This window comes from Brugia malayi, assembly GCF_000002995.4.
Source record: "Brugia malayi strain FR3 genome assembly, contig: Bm_v4_Chr4_scaffold_001, whole genome shotgun sequence".
Taxonomy (NCBI): domain Eukaryota; kingdom Metazoa; phylum Nematoda; class Chromadorea; order Rhabditida; family Onchocercidae; genus Brugia; species Brugia malayi.
The window spans coordinates 11941955-11960124 of NW_025062478.1; the positions used below are offsets into that span (position 1 = coordinate 11941955).

General features: G+C 24.9%; 2 protein-coding genes across 2 annotated transcripts; one reads left to right on the plus strand and one right to left on the minus strand.

The window, feature by feature from the left end:
- Nucleotides 1-163: 163 nt before the first annotated feature.
- Nucleotides 164-5305, plus strand: Bm3450 (SART-1 family protein; the record flags this gene model as incomplete). Its single annotated transcript, XM_001893619.2, has 20 exons — nt 164-270; nt 438-503; nt 617-830; nt 965-1105; nt 1308-1406; nt 1510-1600; nt 1691-1827; nt 1906-1975; nt 2239-2372; nt 2452-2579; nt 2827-2947; nt 3036-3135; nt 3219-3361; nt 3490-3604; nt 3696-3822; nt 3934-4051; nt 4161-4345; nt 4577-4750; nt 4864-5049; nt 5284-5305. 20 exons carry the CDS (start codon nt 164-166, stop codon nt 5303-5305), a joined length of 2478 nt encoding a protein of 825 aa, XP_001893654.2.
- A 906-nt stretch (nt 5306-6211) lies between these two features.
- On the minus strand, nt 6212-10064 carry Bm6474 (cation diffusion facilitator family transporter containing protein; the record flags this gene model as incomplete). Its single annotated transcript, XM_043082504.1, has 8 exons — nt 6212-6295; nt 6515-6678; nt 7242-7347; nt 7437-7586; nt 8175-8297; nt 8430-8658; nt 8986-9222; nt 9946-10064. The coding sequence occupies 8 exons, from the start codon at nt 10062-10064 to the stop codon at nt 6212-6214; spliced, it is 1212 nt and encodes a 403-aa protein (XP_042938438.1).
- Between the last annotated feature and the right edge of the window lie 8106 nt (nt 10065-18170).

The following is an 18170-nucleotide window of genomic DNA, read 5'->3' on the forward strand; positions in this document are numbered from 1 at the left end:
GTCTCAAAACTAAAGTCCGAGAGATAAGGAAGTAATTTTGCAGTTCTTCCGATTATTGGGAAATTAGATTGTATTGTTTGGAATGTAAATTTAATTCGTTTGATGTTTCAGCTTTATTACTTTAATTGGTAAAATTATTTTTTTAGTGAAAAGTGGGAAAAAAATGGGTCGTGATTCGCATCATCGTCGGAAACGTAAGACTGATAAACATGAAAACGATTCATCAGATGAGAACAAGCAACGTTCTTTATCCCGAAGTCCGGAAAGAAAGTAAGTTCCAGACATTATTTTAGTTTTTTTTTTTTTTAAAAATATATAGATTTTTAAGTGCTTCAGATTTTTAAGTGAATTTAAATAAATTTTAACAAGTATGTTTTTAGTTATTATAATTTTTGGTAGTTTTCTCATCTTGTAATAAATTATTTTCTTTCTTTTAGATCAAGACGTACGGATAAAGGAAAGCGTAAGGCCAAGTCACCTGGTACACCTTCATCCAATAAGAAGTGACGTTTTAATTGCATTTTGCATTACCCCTTCATATGTTCTGTTTTGATTTGTGCCATTATTTCAGAATAATTTATGATAATCAAAACTCCTTTCACATCACTATTTTCAGTGAGGAAAGTATATCAATTGAAGAAACCAACAGGTTGCGTGCTTCGCTTGGTTTAGCTCCACTTGAAGTAGATAGTGGGCCAAAAGAACGTGAAGTGGAGGGTAGTGATGGTGTAGAGAAAATCTACAAAGAGGATGGAATGGAATTTGTCCATAAAAAAGCCGAACATCTAGGAGAAAAGAAGAGAGTTGAAGAGATGCGAGAAAAATTATCGGTTTGGTTTCTTTATATATTTAATTACTTCCAGTAAATTTTTATTTTATGTTCTCTTACATTGAAAGCTCATAACTGGCAAAAATGTGACATTGAAAAGGCTCACTAAAGCTTATTTTAATTATATGAATTTAGGTAGCTCGTGATAAACGAAAGCTGTACGAAAAGGTACTGAAAGTAAAGCCATTAGCAGAATCAGATTCTGACGAAGATGCGTCTTCTTGGGTTGCGAAAAATCGTGAACTGGAAGAAGAGAGGAAGAGAGCAGAAGAAAGGGTAAATATATGTGTCCGATCATTCTTTTAATTTTATTTTATCTGCTCATTTTATTTGATCATTCACTTTTTAAACTTCTAGACTGATAGTTGTCCTTCGGTCGATTTCTTCATATATTTAATGTTCTTCAGCTTGATTTTTTCTTATGTAGAAACAATATGTCGTCGTGGAATAACTATAAGAGCAATGTTTACTTTCTCAGGCTAAAATTCTGGATGATATGGATGCGGATTTTGGTGTTAATGCACTGATAAACGAGGAGAACAAAATGAAGCAAATCAAGAAAGCTAAAAAACGAGAGGTAAGGTGTACTTTCTAAAATATTCTCTAACCATTATAATAGCTTTTATGACAATTAATTTTTCAGTAAACAGTTTTATTTTTTACAATTTATATTTTTGCAGCAGAAATCAGATCTCGCAGGTTTAATGGTGGGTCACGCTAAAGAAGACTTCTTGGAGGGGAGCGAAACTATTTTAGTTCTCGAAGATAAAGGTTAGCATTTGCGAAACGTACTTTCTGATTTCTAATTGTTTCCAACGATATTCTCAATGTATTAATTCAAATTATGTTGGGATGTTTAAGGTGTACTGGATGAAGGTGAGGAAGTGCTTGTAAACACAAATTTGGCTGAAAACCACAGGTATCAGAAAAATGTTGAATTGAAAAGAAAAAAGAATCGCTACGAGCCTTACGAGGAGGAATTTGATGAATACGGGATGGTATGTTTTAGAGTTCAAGATGCTTTCGGAAGAGTTTAGTGATTTTATGCCTTATATTGCATTTTTGCATAATTTCAGCCCAAAGAAAAGGGACTTTTGTCAAAATACGATGAATTGGAAGGCGAAGCAAAGAAGGCTTTCCGTTTGGGTATGTATTTAAATGAATTTATGAACTTATCGTTTACCATTTTTCACTGCATTGAATATCTGTTAAAACCTTCGAAATATTGTAACCAACAAGGATCATTTCACACAGCTTATTCCTCTGTGTGGTGTATGAAACATAGCCATGCATACGTTAAAAGAAATTCCAAATGTTCAGTATCAATCCATAATATCAGCTTACGTGCTAATTTCGCTGCCAATAAAATGCTCATTTCAATTATCATTAGCTTTAAAATTATATTCAAGGTGAGGCTGGCGAAGTTGATATTGACAAGGAGCGAGAAGAAATGGAAATGCGCCGGAAATTATTTATGGCAAACAAGAAACTGGAATCATTAGAGCTTCCAAAGTACACGGTGGCCAGTGAATTTTATACTGAGGTTTGAATTAATAAGCATTCTAGTCGCATTATTTGTATAGTATAGATGTGCCATTAATCCATTCCTAATCGGTTTCCAGGAAGAAATGCTTTCATTTCGTCGACCGAAGTCAAAAAAAGACAAAAAATTACGTAAGAGAAAGGAGAAAATGTTGAAAGCTGATGATCTCATTCCGGATGAGTCAGCACTAGCTGACGATGCCGAAAGGTTTGTTTGAAAAAAATTGTCGCTATAATTTTCTTCCAGTATGCCACTGGTATGGTCGTTTGCAGAGGTTCACGTTTGTATGTAATGTTTTTTATTTATCTGCTAGCAGCAGAAATTTCAAAAGTGTTGGAATTAGCAAAGTAGTCTGTACTGAAGATTGTATTTTTTATAAATCTTTTGTGTAGTGGTCTTACTACTTTTTTACTGTGAGTGTCTTTGAATTTATTGTTGTATTATTCATTTTTAGAGCGGCTAAGGCAATAAATCGACAGTGCAGCGATGGGTTTGAAGTTAAAGAAGAGGAAAAGGTCGTGAAAGATAAACCAAACTTGGAAGAAGGAGAACTTGCAGACGAAGACGAGAAGAAGGTTATGCATGCCGTTTATTATTATTGCATTTGTTCTTGAGGCAGTTTTTTTTTTTTTTTTTTTTATTGGTTTTCACGTTTCAATTTAGGGTAACTGGCGTTGTGCAGAAACAAGTGCTTTCGTAGACGTACAAAATTTGAATAAATTGGCTAAGCAAGTTGAGGAAGAAGAAGATGATGAAGATGATGGTGTGGTATTATTTTTATCTTTTTTTGATTTCAAAAATCTGCAGTCCATATCAGAGTAGTAACTTGATTTTTGTTTTTTTTAGATCTAGTTGGCGGTGTGGATTTATCCAATGTTGTAATTGAGGATGATGCTGAGGAAGAGCTAACAGTGATGTTGGACCGTGCTCGTAAACTTAGACAGCACGAGATTAAGAAGGAAAACCCGGAAAGCGATGCAGCATTAAAGGTTATATAAGCTACAAATTTAATGCATTTCTACTTCAGGTGTTAAAGCATACTACTAGAAGAGTTCTTCAAAATGTGTTTTAGAATTCTGTATTATTCTTTCTTAATTTTTATGAATAAAATTTTCAGATGCATGAATTGATGAAGATACATTCGGTGAAAGAGGAACCAATGGATGTAGAAGAAGAAAATGATAAATGCGGTGTTGTTATTGATTCTACAATGGAATATTGCCGTAATTTAGGTACTCACGTGACATTGTAACTTGGATCTAGCATAGAGTTTGTTAGAGAGCTAATCGCATATTGAGTAAAAATTTGATATTGTCTTTTCAGGTGAAATTCCTACGTACGGATTGGCTGGTAACCGGCAAGATGCAGTGGATGTCAGGGAACTGAACGAACCGGAGGCCGTAAAAATAGAAGTAGATGAAGAGGCAGTTGCTGATTATTCACCAGCTGAGTATGCTTTTCCATTTATAAAATAAATTATGTATTGATTTCAGAAATTATCTTAAGCTAACCGCAATTATTTTTTATGTATTTTCATCTCTTTTTTCGTTATGCATTACAGAGAAAATCGTAATCATAGGAGATCAGAACAGGAGATAAAAGGTAAATGGACAGAAGCGACTGCTTCAACATCTGCTTATGATGATAAAAAAACTAAGAAACTCAATGGAGAAAGTGATGTAAGTTTTTCATTAAAAAAAAAAAAAATGTGGTTCAAATTCTATTAGCTGAAATATTTGAGGCGTATAATACAGAAGTAATTTTTAGTTGATGTTTTTCAAAGTTTAGGATAGCGATGACGAAGCATACAATGTATTGGGTGAAGAACGTGATGTAACAAAGGGTGTTGCTGCGATGTTAAAGTCTGCTGCCGAAAAAGGTTATCTCGATGCTGGTAAAGAACGAAAGGTGAAGGGTCCATCGCTGAAACATTTGGAAAGTAAACGTTTTTCGCAAATTGAGACCAGTCGATAGTATGTTTTTTCCTTGTCTTGAAATTTGCCACCAAATTTTCGTTTCATTATGTACAACTCTGTTAAAGAGTCTATATGTATAGAGATATATAGCCCAGTATTTATAGTTGCCTTATTATCTTATATTCTTTTATCACTGTTTCATCATTACTTTTTAGACTCTGTAAATGTGTTTAGTAATTATGTTTTTTAAAAACGTAAAATTCAAGGCGTAATGTGTTCATTTTGCAGTGATATTGAGGAGAAATATACAAAGAAACTGGAACGAATGGGAACAACTGGTACAGGTCCTGTGCGACCATTTCCAGAAAAGGCGGACTACAAGCCAGATATACGGATAACGTATGTCGATGAACGTGGAAAAGAAATGGAATCAAAAGATGCATTTCGTGTTCTTAGTTGGAAGTTAGTCTGATTCACTTGTAGATGGGTGGGTAATGGAAACTGCGATAGTTATTGCATAATTAAAACTTGAAGCATTAACAGTGCTGCATTGGTCTTTTTTTTTTTTTTTTTAGATTCCATGGCAAAGGACCAGGTAAGAAGCAAATAGAAAAGAGACAGGCAAAACAGGAAAAGAAAGAGCTCATGAAAAAAATGAATTCTATGGACACACCGTTGGGAACGCTTAACAAACAATTAAAGAAGCAAGAAGCGATGCAAACTCCATATATTATTCTAAGTGGTTCTGGAAGAGATACTGGGTTTGTTTTTTTTTTTTTTTTTTTTTTTTTTTTTTGAGGAAGAAAAAGCATTGGGAGAATTTGATGTTATTTGTTGAATTCAAAGTGTTGACTTTATATTTGCTCTTATATTCGTCGTATTTTCGTCGGTTTTTCAAAGATATAATGTTAAGATGCAAGGGTATACTGAGAAATTTAACAGTAAACCATTTTTTTATTAAAATACTATCCCGTAATAATTTTTTTTTTTTGCAGAGCACCATTAAAGAAGGAGTGATATGCACCTCTGTGGAATTAACTCTGAACGTTGTGAAGAAGATTTGTTTCTTACGGATTTGATTCTGCTTTTGCTTCAGATAGTTTTTTGTTGTCTTTTTTTTTGGTAAAGCGATCTTCGTATTTCTGTTTTGAGACAGATTTGCTTTCTATATTTCCAGTCAGAAAATTTTCGCATTTTTGTGAGGAAAAGTAGTTTTATATATCTGATATATTTTTGTATCTGAGAGTAATTGTTTTGTATTACTTTTTTTGACTTGTGATATGCAAATGATCGTAATAATTTATAAATTGTTACTTCATATAAAGAAGAAGCATTTGTAGTTTGTCCAAATGATCAAATATACAACAACTGTTCCAGAAAGGCAGTGAAGACAACGGATGTCAACATCAGGAAACAAGGGCAGGAGAAATGAAAGATATCGCGCAATAATAATTTCAGATTAACTCTAAAGTTTATTTGATACTCATCTTATGTAAAGAAATGAATTGTTACTTTTTTTTTCAAGGATGGATTTCTTGACTATTTTATATAATAAGACTGTCTCCATTGTGCGTAGAATGGTGCTTTGTGATTGTCATTACTACTTTACAGTTACAACGTAAAAATTCTAAAATATCTACCGAATAGATCCTATTAGTAGTTTTAGATGCGAATAATTCCGGTTTACCTTGAAGCTAGCACTGTAGAATGTGATAATATCACTCATATTTCTTCCAGGTAACATTCTATGCTACTTCACATCATCGATCGATAGTGCGGTATTTTTACAAAACGTTAAGACGTTTAAATTGCAGCCCATTTAAGTGAATGATCGTTGCGTTCTCTAATCACTGTCATTTAATGGCCCCAAAAAAAATTCAATATTACTTAATGGTCCAGAAATTCGCATTGTAGTAAAATTTCCTACTTCCGCAAAATATGCTCAACTGCTGTTGCTGCAGTTGAAAATGATTGATTTGAAATGCTTCGATTACATACACATTGTGCCTGAAAAGAATCTAATCTTATTACTAAATCAAAAATTTTAAAATTGAAATAAAATATAAGTCTAATTTGTGGTTCGAAAAATTATAAATGCTTCTTTCATACTTCCAAAGTAAAACTCTTCAAAATGGTTTCCTCACTCTGCTATAACATCTAAAATAGATGACTTCATTTTTTTATCGCTTATATCGTATACTTAAATGAATGATAAGATAGTATTACTTGAATAGTGATAAAATGAATTCCATGTTTTAATTTTAGTTTTTCATTAGCCTCATGCACTACATGATTGGAATCACAACTTTTTTCGATATCCAAATGTACCGATATTGCCACTTTATCCATAGTTAATGACCATACTCGAAGCGAATGTACATCTCGTACTCCTTCACAATTTATATTTTTTAATTAATTATTCTAACAAATTATAAATCATGAAATTGAAATAAATATAAATAAATAAATAAGAAGTGGAAGAGGAAGAATAATTATTACACCAATTAGTGATTAATTCCATTTCAAATTTAACAGCCTAATGGTGGAATTTAAAATATCACTTTGAAATTTATGAAATATTTAATTGATTAAACTTATAAACAATGCATAATGGAGACATTCTCATCTCCACTCATATCTTCATTTCATTTTTGAATAATCTAATAATAAAAAAAAAAAAAAAAAAAATAATAAATAATAAAAATGAATTATAAAGAACATTTAAGTACTAATGAGATTTGAAAAAAAAAAAAAAAAAAAAAAAATTGGAAATTGATTGCAAATATATGTTATGGAAGAAATGAAAGCATCATTCTTTTTCATTTATTTTAGATTATTTTACTCAATTTATCGATTTTCAATCAAACAAATGAAAAGAGAAAAGAATAATCATATTTTTAATTTCAATTTAAAATTTTAAATTTATAGAAAGTGGAGGAAAATATATGGAAACCTTCAATAGCACATAATTCATTGTACAGTTTGTCGACATTAATATGTTTCGGAGATGCTTCCATCAAAATAAGTATCGAATCTCGAGCTACCGAGAATGATGTTAGCTGAAACAAAATTTTTTTTTTAGTTCTGTAATTAATTTAAATTATCAAATTTTCAACTATAAAAATGTTAAAATTTAAAAAACACAAACCATAACAAGAAGTGAAAAAAGAAATGTACAAATAGGATCCGCTAAAGGATAATTAGTAAATTTAATTATTAATGCAGCAGATAATACACCAAGTGATTGTAATAAATCACCAAGAACATGAATAAATGCAGCTCGAATATTAATATTACTCTAAAATAATTTTAATTAGTAAATTAAATGTATTGAAATATTTAATTTCATTAATCTATTAATCCCTTCTAATTAGCATTTCATTTTAAATTAACTTTTAGAAAAGATTTATTTCAAATTGACAATTGATAAATGTTGCTATTAGTCAAATTTTGTATCAATAATTTCCTAAAATAGAAATGAACAATTGTTTTTTTTTTTTTTTTTTTTTAACTTCGAAATTTGTTAATATCAAGAAATTATTAACAAATTACTAATATTAATATTAAGAAATCAAAATTTGCTAATATTAGGAAATTATGTTAAAAAATAAAAAAGAATTTTGTAAACATTAATTATTATCATATCTTTAAGCTTTAAATATCACAAAAGTTTAGCTAAACATTTTGATCTTTATTTTTTATTACCCATAATTAAATAATTTAATATTTTACTTTATCATAGCAAAAATCAAACTTTAAGAAAATAAAAATTAGATAAAATTAAGAATTTAAATTTATAATTTATGCAAATTTTGAAACAAATATTTTTGCAAAAATGATTGATGATAAGAATGAAAAAAAAAAAAGAAAATTATTATAAACTAACGCCAAATTCAAACATAGAATTGTCATGATCGGTAACATTAATTGTTTTAATAATATTTGCATTATTATCTTGCTCACATCTGATATCTTTTATATTATTTTGATAAACTTTACATGTACCATCCTAAAATACTAATTAAATTCCTTTTACTCATTTAAAATATTTCATTATTATACATGTATAATTAACAGTTTCATTTTAAATTCAAACTAAAATAATTGAAAAATTTATTAGAATTAAAATTTGAATTTTGACCTCTAAATCAATTGGAAATGTTTTCTCATTTCCATGACTATGTGACAGTCCAAAATGTGTGTGCGCTGTTTTACCAAAATGTAAAATAACGCCCATAATAATATTGAAGAGTACACTTATCGCTGCTGTATATAGCATAACTGTTGCATCAACATCAAAATTTTGTTCAATTATTCGTTTAATAGCTGCATAAACAAGTATGGCTGTTAGCGCCCAAATCATTATTACACTAAAAAAAGATAAAACAAAAACAAAAAAAAAAAAAAAGAAAAACAAAATATTTGAAATTTAAATTATTATAATTAAAATAGTTGTGTTTATTTTGTTAATAGAATTTAATTATTACAATTGAGTTGTTTATTTTAGTAATGTTGAAGGAAGAAAATAAAAAAAAAAAGAGGATTGAAATTTAATTATTACAATTAAAATTGTTTGTTTTTATTGACTACAAAGGAAAAGTATTGAAAATAAATTAGGAAAAATTAAAATTGTTTATTTAATTTGTATTATATTATTTTGAATAATTTAATTTAATAAATGAATGTATTTTATTTACCTAATTAATGCGCCCAATATTTCAGCACGATAATATCCAAATGGTAAACGTTTTGTTGGCTTTTTTTGTGCTAATTTAATAGCAATAATTGCAACACAAAAACTTAATAAATCAGAAACCATATGGCCAGCATCGGTCATAATTGCTAGGCTATTAGCAAAATAGCCACCCAAAAATTCAATTATTATAAATATCACTGTTACCCCTGATACTGCATAAAGTGATTGTTCTGCTTTTCTGCAAAAAATAAAAAATAAAAATTCTCTTTTTTAAAATTATTTTTGAAATAAAAAAAAAAAAAAAAAAAAAAAAAAAAAAACTAAATTATAATCTTACTTAGGTAAATTATTTTGAAGTAAAATTGAACAAAAAAAAATTGAAAAGTTTTATTTGTTTTAACTTTTCCTTTTTTTTTTTTTTTTTTTTTGTATTTACTGAATCTAAAATAGTAAAATAAAATGTAGCATAAAAGAAAAGAAAAATTATTTAAAATAATCGTAAATTTTCACTGCATAATTCAATTTATTATAATGTTGACGTGACTTGACGGATAATTTAACTTAATTGTGTCACGTATCTTTTTACTTATTTTAAATAAGTTTTACTTCTAAAATTTATTCAAAATAGATTTAGAAATTTTAGTTTAATCTATCATAATATCAGCACAATACGATAAACAACTTTATAACGTCAAATTTTTGATGTTTTTTTTTTTTTTTTTTTTTTCACTATAATTTCTTTCTTTTTACTTCAAATTAATTTACCGAAGCTCAACATGCACAGTTGACCTTGAGTGTTTTGTTATTTTATAAAGTCTTTTTCAGTTATCACAATAATAAATAATGAAATCAATTTGTAATTTTATAAAGTTTTTTTTAACAAATATACAAAACAAGCAAACAAATAAATAAACAAACAACAAACAAGCAAACAAGTAAACAAGTAAACAAGTAAACAAACCTTGTGTTACAATTGTTAGATTTGTTATTTCTATCACAATAATACAATGGTGTATCATCATTAATCGTTTCCATATGATTTGGAACATTTTGCGTTGATTCTGATCGATCACAAGACATTAGCCTGAAAAATTTTCAATTTAATTTCATTAGAAAAAAATTTTCAGGAAAAAACGAATGGGAAAATTTACTCGAAAATATTGAAAAAAATTTTAAAAAAAGAATAAAAATAAAAAATATATATATATGTCTAAAATTTTAATTAGCAGAAACTCAAAATATTCTTACAAATCATTTAGCTCATTTTAAATAATTTTAAAGTTATAAATAATTTATCTAGTATCTCTTTTCCATCGATTTATATTTAATAAAAATGAAAAAACTTTCAGCAATTTATAAATAATTTTTATTTTATAACAAAATACAAATATTTTTGTAGCAAATTTTCTATAGTAAAAAAAAAAAATACAAAATTTTAATTTTTTAAATGTTTTTTCTTATTTAAAAAGTTGCAACAATTGCTCGGAATTTATATTCTGTTTTTCTTTCTTTTTTTAACTTTTTGTTTTGTTTTGTTTTAGATTACAATTAGTATGAACGGAAATCAAAGACCTGATCAGGAATTTTTCTGATGCAAATGAAAAATGAAAAACAAAAAATTTGCATTTTTTTTTTTCCATATTTCTTGATTGATTGTTAAATTTTTACGGATGAATCACTTGAAACTATCATTTAAATGTTCTAATACGAAAGTCTTTTTCAATGTTGAAAAAAAGAGAAAACGTCGTTTTCAGTCTTCAATTTTCTTTTTTTTTTTTTTTTTTCTTTTGCTTTTTTGAAATTTGATTTTTTTTTTTCTTAAAATAGTTAAATATTAGCTATGAAACAAATAGTAAAGCTATAGGATTATAAATTAAACAACAAATTTATGATTATTTGATTTCCTAAAATTAAATTTACAAATTTGCAAAATTGACATAATTCAATGCATTTTTTAGTTTCATAAAAATTAATTGATTGATTTTTTTTTAAAAAAAAAAAAAAAAAAAGATATAATCAGAATGAAATATTCGAGAATTAAAAAGAATGATAGTACGATCAATATTTCATCAATAATACAATGATTAATGTTTCTTTAAATGTGATAATTTGAATCATAATATCGATGATATTGTTGTAATTTAGACTATCACATTCAGATATTGTGATTATGATTCAAATTTTCACATCTTATATTTTTAAAACATTTTTGATGTTTTTTGTTGATTGAAATGTTATTTCACAGATCTTTTGCATACACTTATTGTTGCATCTAAGTATCATCGAAAAAAAAAAAAAAAAAAAGAATTTCATTTAAATTTAGCATTTTCATTTCGCAGTAAATTTTCATTAGCAAAAAAAAATATTACAAAATTTAGTTATTAATTACAATGTTATTTCCTATTGTTATTTGCATTGAACACTTCTCTCAATGAATAAAAAAATATATGTGTGATTGATAAATTTAATTTTGAAATAAATTTTAAAATGTAACCTAAATTGCAATCATTTAAATTAAAAATGAAATATATTTATTAAAATTATATTAATTTCATTATTATAAACTATGAATTCAATCATTGTCTTTTTTTTTGCTTTAATATTAACTCATAACAAAAACAAAATTGACAATAAAAATTTTATATAAATTTGATAATTGATTAAATGAAATTCAAGAATGATATGATAAAATCATGGCCAAGTCTGGCGAGAAAAAAAAAAAAGCAAATTGAACGAAACATTTTAGATTTAAAACTATTCGATGGTTTTGCTGCAATTATCAAATAAATTCCATTCTAGTGGGTCTGTTCAAACATTAAAAAAACTTTTGAACATTAAAGATCATACGGTATTGTAGGCGCTAATTGCATCATATTTATAAATAAATGATCAAAAAATGTATCTTTCATGCATCTTTTTTGTTTTGCATTATTGAAAAGAATAAATAAATAAATAAATAAATGCAAAAAATTTATGAACCACTTTTTTTTTTTTTTTGTAATAAATATTAGATACAAAAAAATTTTGTATCTAATTTTTCATTCATAATCACATCTAGACACCTTTTAACTCTTAAAAATCAACAATTGATTGATTCTAATTCCGACATCAAATTAAATTTCATTTCATCAACCATGAAATCCTTCATTCACTATAAATCATTAATAAATACTAAATAATAATGGCAACAATTAATAATAATAGTAATAATAATAATAGCAACAATAATAATAATAATAATAATAATAATAATAATAAATAATAATAATAATAATAGTAATAAACAATAATAACAGTAATAATAAACAATGATAATAATAATAATAATAAATGATAATAATAATAATAAACAATGATAATAATAATAATAATAATAATAATAATAATAATAATAAACAATGATAATAATAATAATAAACAATAATAATGATAATAATAATAAACAATAACAATATCAGTGACAACAAAGTTAATTTATTAATTAAACAACCGAAATTAAATAGCTCCGTTGTTTGAATCTTTTTATTTTGTTATAATTTTATTGTATTGTTGTTTAATTAGTAATTCATATGTCATCCGTGAAGCATTTCCATGAATGAAAAGTTCAAAGTTCGATGTACAACAAATCAAATATTAATTATTAGCTGGAAGAAGTTTCAGCTTATCAATATTTTAAGACTAATATCCGTCGCATCAATAATCACTATAATTAACTAAAAATAACTGAATTTTATCATAATCAAATCATATCAGTGTAAGCATAAGTTATATCAATTTATCAGAAAGCTAGATGAAAGAGAGAAGCCGAATAATTTTTAGCTAATTCAAATGAGTAATAAGGTAGTGTGACTAGTTAATCATTCTTTACCCTTTCAACTATTCGACTGTCAGAGTTTTGTTATAACAGAAATGATTATTTATCAGAGCCATTAAGTTTATTTCTAATTTAAACTTAACTTTTGGCAAAGAATTTAACTTTGAATCAATCAATTCAACTGTCTCTTTTTTTTTTTCTCCTCATTTTTTCATAAATATTTACGATTGATAAAAGATAACAGGAGCAGATGGAAGAAATTTTCAACATTTTAGTTACATACTGAAAAGTATGTTTGTGGCGATTGAATGAAAGAAATTTAATTGCTTATCTTCTGAAATAACCTTTGACCTATCAGTAAACAAAATGACAATGCATATTAGCATGATGTCTTCAACATTTGCCTTCATTCATTTCTAAAAAAAATTGATTTTGTATAAGAAAAAAAGAAAAACTTGATATGAAATAAATCAAAATGAAGACAATTTTGATTTTTAACCTTATGAAAAAAAAATATTTTTCTTTTTATTTGCAAGGAAAAAAAAAAAAAACATAATTCAGCAATATTTTTTTTTTTTTTTTATTTTCTAAATTATTTAAAACTCATTAATGCTAAAATTGGAAACGAGCTCTTTTTTCAAAAAGAAGATAATATGTAAAAATTTATGAATTCAATCAAAATTTTGACGAATTAAATATAAAATTATAAGCAAATAAAATGTAGAAAGTTTAATTAAATTTTTGAAGTAATTAAATTTTTAATTTGCTAATTCACAAAATGAAATCTGCATCATCAGTTGACATTATTGTTATTGTATAAGAAAGTTTACATATTTGCAAAAAATTTTTTAATAATTTTAAAAGATTTATTAATAATAAATTGCATTATCGAATATATTATTATTAAATTTAATATTTGCAATAATGGAGAGAAAGTTTGAAAATAACAGTGATAAAAGAAGGAAAACTTTAATTTTTCATGAAAAATCAAGTTGTGGTAAAATTCAATTTTATTATCAGAAGTGATTTAGCTTAATGCTAATATCTTATATATTTGTCACAATGAAGTAAATAAGAATCGAAACAAATTGGAACTGGTATACTGACAAACAATAAATTAAATGTTGTTTATCAGAAATTGGTTGCTTAGTAGTGATATCTTAGATATTTCTTGCGATGAAGTAAATAACCAAAGATAATGGAAATTGATAACGATAACTGATAAATTAAATTGGTGATTATCGGAATTGATTAATTGCTTGTATGCATATATATTTCTCGCAATAGAGTAAATAATCAAAATAATTCAAAATTATTGTTAATTATAATTAATTTAATGAAAAAGGAAAAAAAAAAAAGCATAATGGTATCAGCTTGATAATATTACTAAATTAAATTTTGCATTAACTTTAGCAATGCTTAAAAAATTTTTAATTTACAAAAAGATTTTTTTGAATTAACAAATTTCCAAATTAATCTAAAAAAGTACAAATAATAAAAAAAAAAAAAAAAAAAATATTGAAAATTGTTTACTACTACGATAACGATAATTAAAATAATGAAATTATAATAAATGAAATGATAATTCAAATAAATGAAATTATAAAAGATTGATAATTTTAGCTGTTAACATTTTATGCCAAAGCTTATCATTGTTAAATGAACATGTCTCTATAATTTAATAAATCAGTGCAATATTAAAAACAGGTTTCTGCTTATCAAAAAGCAGTAATATCATTATAACTTGTTATTATCAACAAGTTATAATGATACGATGAATCATCATTTCATCTTATTTGTGCTTATTATTTCTAATCACAAAATTGTTTTTTTTTTTTTTTATTAATCGTTTTATAATTGCTTTTTGCTTGTTAATTTTTTTTTTTTTTTTTTCTTAATATTATTCATACTAATAACAGAAGAATAGAATATATAAATTTTTTTTTTTTTTTTTGAAGCGAATGATAAAATGAATGGCTTACTTAAAGATTGTATTTTGGAATAATTTCTGATAACAGTAACAGCAATGATATGTTCATCTTATCTTTTCAATGCCATTTTAAACTCTACTAAAACAAATTTTTTTTTTTTAAAACAAATATAGAAAGAAATGAAAATTATAAAAATAGTGGGAACAATAAAGTAGTGGCACATTTACAATTGATTCAAAGTAAATCTAAATTATTACATAGCTTAGCATTCATAATAATAATAATAATAATAATAATAATAATAATAATAATAATAATAATAATAATAATAATAATAATAAAATAATAAAAAAAAAAAAAAAAAAAAAAAAAAAAAAAAAATAAATTATTAATATTAATTAATAATAATAATAATAATAATAATAATAATAATAATAATAATAATAATAATAATAATAATAATAATAATAATTAATAATAGTAATTGGCCATGAAATAGTTGTTTTTTTTTTCCTTTTAAATATGAATTGCTGAAAGAAAAAAGTGATTTCAGTTTTGTTTAATTAATTAATAATAAAAATTTTGTCACTTTTTCCTTATAACTTCTTTTTTTTGATTGATTATGCAAATTTTTCCTGAACAATAACTTTAAAATGAAAACAAATTATAGCAATGAAATTTGTTATAAATGATAAGTTTTAGATATCTGAAAAAAATTTCTGAGAAACCTGAAAATTCTCTTAAATGTGAAATTGCTTGAAATGACAAGTAAATATGAAATATACAAAATTATTTCCAATATTTACCAAAAAAAAAAAGAAAGAAAAATGTATAATATTGTTTGCAATGTGAAATATTTGTTAAATTTTGCAAAGAATAAGTAATTTTTAGTTATATTTTGTGCAGTAAAAGTTTAAAAGAAAATGTTTTTTTATTTTTTTTTTTTGAAAGATTTTAAACGAAATTATACACTGCGATGAATAATTGAATTTAAACAGTCAAAAAAAAAAAAAAAAAAACGGAAGAATAAATGAATTTTAACAAATTGAATTCTTTTTTCCATCCAAAGACAAAATTATTGAGCTTTTGACGATCGAAGTTAAAACTAATGACTAAATTTTTAACAAAAATTCATTGAAATTGATAAAAGTATAAAATGGAACGATCAGAGTTCTTATAAAAAATTTCTGTAAAATGGAAAAGTTATGCATATTTTTCCGCCATTACTGTTTGTGAATCACTCATTGAAACTAATAAGATGAAAAATTATAAGGAGCATAGGTCAACATTTAATATTATTTTATGACAGTGATAATTTGACTTTGCTATCTTGCAAATATTTTCTTTTAGCTTTAACAATTTGCGCAGTGAATAAAAAAAAAAAAAAAAATTAAAAAAAAATACTGAAAAATTATCATTAGGAAGTGATTTTCTTTCAGAAGATAAAAGCACTGCGCAATTGTCCGAGCACTTAGGGTAGAAATAAAACTTTTAATTATTCTGATAAACAATCTCTTGTTTTAAGCATTCCATCACTTTTTAAAATTAAATTATCTTTTATCTTCTAAGTAGTTAAAAAGTGTCTAATCCTTTCCTAGGATTTAAATATTCTTAAATTTTGACGATTAAAGTTTTTTGCAAATTCCACTTCCAACTAGAAAGCTTTTATGATTATAAGAAATATTTCAGTTTAGAGAAATCAAAATAAATAAATGAAGAAAGAAATTACCTTGAATATTTGATTTCTCCAAGTATTTCCTTCGTCATCCAAAACAGTAGTTTTCAATTGATCGTTCCAATTTCAAATAAATGTGACTGAAATTGAAATTTTTCGTTGAATAGAAAGAAGCAAATAAATTTATTTTATATTTAACCGTTAAACAAACTAAAGATGTAAAACTTTTAGTGTAAAAATCAAAATATTTGAATTCGTATGCTTTAGATCTGTCATCGATTGGAAGTATTGATCTGTCATTGCTCTAAATGACAATGTAAACAATTTTTTCAACTATCAAGAATTAAATTTTTTGTCCAGAATGATGCTAATAAAAAAAATTACAATATGAAAATATTTCTAATACAATCGATGGCAGATCGATAATATAATGTATTAGAAAATACACACTAATTATTTGAAATTAAATTAAAGTAATGAATTTAATTTTGAATAATTTAAAAAAGTTAAAGAAACAAAACCATAATTAAATTAATCTAAGAGAAATTTTCAACTATAACAAAAGAGTTATTATCTATGATACTATCATATTGCATTAATAATTCTTATTTGATTGATAAAAATTATTTACAAAAAAAAAAAAAAAAAAAAAGAAATGTATAATTTAATAAATCAGGGTAATAGAAAGTTTTAAAATAATTTGAAAAGTTTTGATAAACAGCAACCTTATCTATCATTTTCTTTCCTTTGGTCTCTCTTATCAGTAAGCTACAATGCTTCTTCGTTTGAAATTGAAAGTTTTACAAAAGAGGGATCAATGCATTTTGTTTGGAGCATTTAAGTATATAAAGTTGGGATGGAGTGACCACTGGCTATTTTGGTTTTATTAGTAACACTTATTGCACTTAGTATTTCATTAATCTAATTGGGCAAAAAAAAAAAAAAAAAAGTTGAAATATTAAGTAAAGAATAATTAATTAGATGGATATTGAATTAATATGATTTTGCAAAAAAATTTTTTCTTTCTTTTTTTTTCTTTTTTTTCCTAAAAATGATTGTTATAGATCAAAAGAAAATACGCATTAATTGTCTGAAATTAAATTTAACTATTGAATTTGTTAAATTGTAAGTTGACAGTTAAATGAACAAAAGCATAATATATGATTAAATTGATAATAACCTATGAAAATTTTGGTTTAACAAAAAATTTAATTAAAAATTTAATAATATAAGAAAAAGTTTTGTAATGCAAAAAAAAAGAAAAATTATTTGTGTGATTTTTAAAAGTTTTTTTTTTTTTTTTTAATATTTTAGGTAAAATAAAAATTTCTTTCATGAAATTTAGTAGAGAATGTCAAATAGGTGAATGAAAGAATGAAGTTTGATGACATTTCTATGTCATCACTCCTTTTTTTTTTTTTTTTCGAGAATTAAATGAAAAGTTATTTTAAATGTAATCTATACCAAACCTTAAAAAAAAAAATGAATACAGATAACATCGTGTTTTACCTTTATCTTACTTAACCTTGTGATAAATTAAATTGTTTGAAAGAATAATTACTTGTTTTTTTTTTTTTTTTTTAATTTTGTTTATCATTTTTTTGCATCTATTAGTAGTAAACAAAATATTTTTTTAAATGTAATTTGGACTATTTAAGTAAAAATAAATTGTTAAAGTATTAAAAATTTTAAATTTAGCACAAAGAATTAATTGAAATAAATAAATAATAATATGATGAACAGAAATAACAAGTATGATGAGCTAT